This window comes from Lactuca saligna, chromosome 9, assembly GCF_052625555.1.
Source record: "Lactuca saligna cultivar CGN05327 chromosome 9, ASM5262555v1, whole genome shotgun sequence".
In the NCBI taxonomy this organism is placed as follows: Eukaryota; Viridiplantae; Streptophyta; class Magnoliopsida; order Asterales; family Asteraceae; genus Lactuca; species Lactuca saligna.
The window spans coordinates 181,686,730-181,690,321 of NC_136425.1; the positions used below are offsets into that span (position 1 = coordinate 181,686,730).

At 39.9% G+C, this 3,592-nt stretch overlaps 1 protein-coding gene across 1 annotated transcript; it reads right to left on the reverse strand.

Moving 5' to 3' along the window:
- Positions 1-1,015: 1,015 nt before the first annotated feature.
- LOC145015525 (magnesium transporter MRS2-3-like) lies at positions 1,016-3,214 on the reverse strand. Its single transcript, XM_078974009.1, has 6 exons — positions 2,748-3,214; positions 2,413-2,616; positions 2,211-2,339; positions 1,955-2,115; positions 1,538-1,781; positions 1,016-1,444 (listed from the first exon to the last, which is right to left on the reverse strand). The coding sequence occupies exons 1-6, from the start codon at positions 3,183-3,185 to the stop codon at positions 1,142-1,144; spliced, it is 1,479 nt and encodes a 492-aa protein (XP_078830135.1). The 5' UTR covers positions 3,186-3,214; the 3' UTR covers positions 1,016-1,141.
- Positions 3,215-3,592: the final 378 nt, after the last annotated feature.

Here is a 3,592-nt window from a genome sequence, read left to right on the forward strand (position 1 = left end):
GACACTACATCGTAGTTCACAAATGTTGTTTGCAATCTCCTCCCTTACAAGCGATAACTCCAATTGTGTCTGGAGCATATTCATCGCCATGTCTTCATGGGTGATTCGTTGGAGACATTCTTAGCCATGTGCCGACTATAGTTGGGTGACCAACTATGATTTGGAGATGATCGTGAAGGCATGGTTTTGTCAATTGAGATTGAAGTTTAGGATGCAGTTTGAGTAACCAGGTTTCGACATCGTTTGGGTCGTTGGGTTGTAATTACGATTTGCCATGTCATCGATGATGTGTCAAACGGGGATGATGTGGCGGGTTACCAGGCGTAATAAGTAAGAGAGACTAAATCGCTAGGTTTCCACACACTTCGTTCCCTCATAAAGCCACTTAATGATGTGGCGGGTTACCATCCGGTATGGTCCTTGCGGATCTTCAATATGGTTGTTGTGGCACCCAACCCTACATGTGAACACCGCCATAGGCTCACGTAGTTGTGGTGTGGCATGTGGTGGGTTACAAACTTTCATATGAGAGAGAGAGAGAGATGACTCCCCCCCCCCCCCCCCTTCCCTTTATCTCTTCCTCTCCATGCCTAAACACTAACTCTTGAAGTTGGTGGAACAGTGTTGTGACGAGGTACCCACCCGACCACAACGAACAACCTAAGTGTTCGTGTATTTGTTTTTGGGTATAGTTGTTCCTTTGTATTTCCATATTACTATGACCATTCTTTATTCTTTGAAACTAAACTTCAATTATAACTACGATCACGAAGATCATGTAGCCTATGTTTTTATATATAATAGATGCTATGCTTTTATGTACAATAGATGCGACGAAACTATCACAGTGATATGGACAAGCAGGGTATCCAGTCCTACATTGTTCCATCTTTTGGGTAGGACAAGAAAAATGCAATTTCTATCTCATTGCGTCTCAGTCCAAATGGAGTAGAAAAATGTTGGCTTCTTCCTGCTCGAACAACAGCAAATGGAGCTTTAAATGTTTAAACGCTTATCATTAGGTACGTTGTATATACCATTTGACGTCATTGTGGCTGCTATACATGTACAAGATCATTTACTCGTACCCTACAATAACTCTCCTAAATGGGTCATATCCTATATGCATATCCACATCTAATCACTCTAGAAGCCTTTGGTTCTTGTACCAAGAGATAGCCATAAAATATAAGAAAATGCTACCAGTGGTACCACCACCAACAGTCCAAAGAAATTTACGCATACCGATGTCCTTCTCAGCAGGAGAGTCACCATTGAAAAGATCAATGTTAATGTTCATTCCAAAGATTCCAGCCACAACCACGAATGCACTCGCTACCAGATTCGCTGTTGACAACATGACACCCATTTGGAGAAGATGATTCTGCTTGTCATCCAACATTATGTTGATGTAGTCTTCTGTATCTTCCACATATTCCCTCAACTGGGAAAACCATATTTGAGGAATTTTAATAAACCACTTGGATTTTGAAACATTTAACACAAATGGTAGAGTGTCACATGCATGCATGCATACCGTGGATAATTTATTCAGTGTACCATCGATCTCAACAAAGTATGCCTCCAACAGCATTTCAAGTTCTTCAACATCACGGTGTTTGTTCATACAATGTCGTGCCATGCTAGTCATTCGGGTCCCACGACTGTCTCTTCCATAAACATTCGATCCAAAAAACCGTTCTTGCTGGCTATTCATCCTTTGGAAATCATCTTCATCTATGCTCTCATTGCCTTCCACAGGACCCTGATCACATGGATCCCTAATAGAATGCAAACACATATAACAATAATATATTCTTGTGGATTAGATTAGGGTGATCTTTGATAAACTTGAACTATTTAGTACTTACTCTTCCAAACTGTTAATGGCTAAAACAAGGTAGGGTTATACGAATTATAGCACATATATACCCACTAGCAGTGGAATACAGACCTGTCATGCATTTCGGTGTCAAGAACTTGTTCATCCGCCAAATCATGTTCATTTACAGAAGTTACAGAAGCATTTTCGAGTTGTAGCTCCAGTTTATGAGTCAAATACATTTCAGCCATATCACCATCATCATCAAGCAACTGCTCTAATTCATCCCTAACCTAATTTTAATAATCTTGAATCCATCATAAACAGAATGGGTTGATATACTTCAAGATAACTATGAAATTTAACGCGTTTATTCAAACCCACAAACCTTTTGAACACGTCCTGAAATAGCAACCAACCTACTTTTAATTTGACGAACACGTTCCAAATTCAGAGTACTAATCTTTGTTGTCAACTTATCTAATGCTGGATGCGCTTCTCTCTCCAACGTTTTTGCCTAGTTCATGATAAAGTTAAAAGAAAAACGTTAAACACAAAGCGATAACTTCAACAACGATAAAAGGACTCACCTCATTGTCCAGTGAACTGCAAGCAGCCTCAAGGCAGGCCTCCAATGCAATGAACTCAAAACAAAGGTGTTTTAGTCCATCTCGGCTATCAAGAGAAGGGATTCCTTCGGTTTTAACCTCTTCACTTTTCTCTTGACTGGTTGTGGATTGTTGTTCTCCTGAATCATATAAATTTCTCCAGTTTGTTTCATCAGAGTTTCCCTCCTGTTACAAAAGAACATCATAATACAAATAATTGTAAAAGATTAGAGAAAGAAACGTTTGTTAATATTCTTATTTACTGAATGATGGAGATGAATACAGATTAGAGAAAGGAAAAGGAAGAAAGATAAAACCTGCGATGCAGTTGCGAGATGATGACGCTGGATACGGCGTTGGAGTTCTTCAACGAAAGGAGCAACAGATGGGTCTTTTGAATTAAGCAAAAGCACCTCATGTGCGGTGATTATGGCCTTAATGTGTTCGAGGTTGATGACGATAGCCCGTTCTCTGCCGAGTACGGTGGAGGGATACGATAAAATGGGGTCAAGAATACGGAGATCGCGTGCAGGTAAGCCCGTCCGCCGCATGACAGCGTATTTACCGGCCTCAACGACTTGGGCCTGACCTGTAGAATCTAGGAGGAGCCATTGCCGGAATCCGACAACCTTTTTTCTGAGTCCTCCACCAATGTTCGGTTGTGGCGGGGTGGTTCGTGTGGGGATTACACGGGCTTCTTCCGGGGTGGTAGCGGCGGCGTTGGTTTTCGACAGCGGTTGACGACGGGCCCTCATTGATGTCAACTTTGACGGTTTGAAATATGTTTGACCGAATCTTATTTTCCCGTTTAAATTTTAATTTTAGAGTAAGTTTCGAAGAGCGTCCTTCAACTATCAGATACTTACAATTTTGGTCCTTTTTTATTTTTCTGGTATTGTGGTGATTTAAATAATTTGTGGCTCATCTTCTTTTACTTCTTGTTGGTTCATACTGTCATCTGTGTAACACATGTCGGTATTTGAATAATCTAGCAATGTAAAGTCAGTCGACCGTTCACATTAATGATAATGAATAATATGATTCAGTATGCTATAGTAAAAAAAAAAATCAATCATATTTGGTGGTGATAAGAATTTAATTATGTAACTTCATTTTTGAATTCAAATAAATAATTATTTCCAAAAAAACCCACTTTGTATTA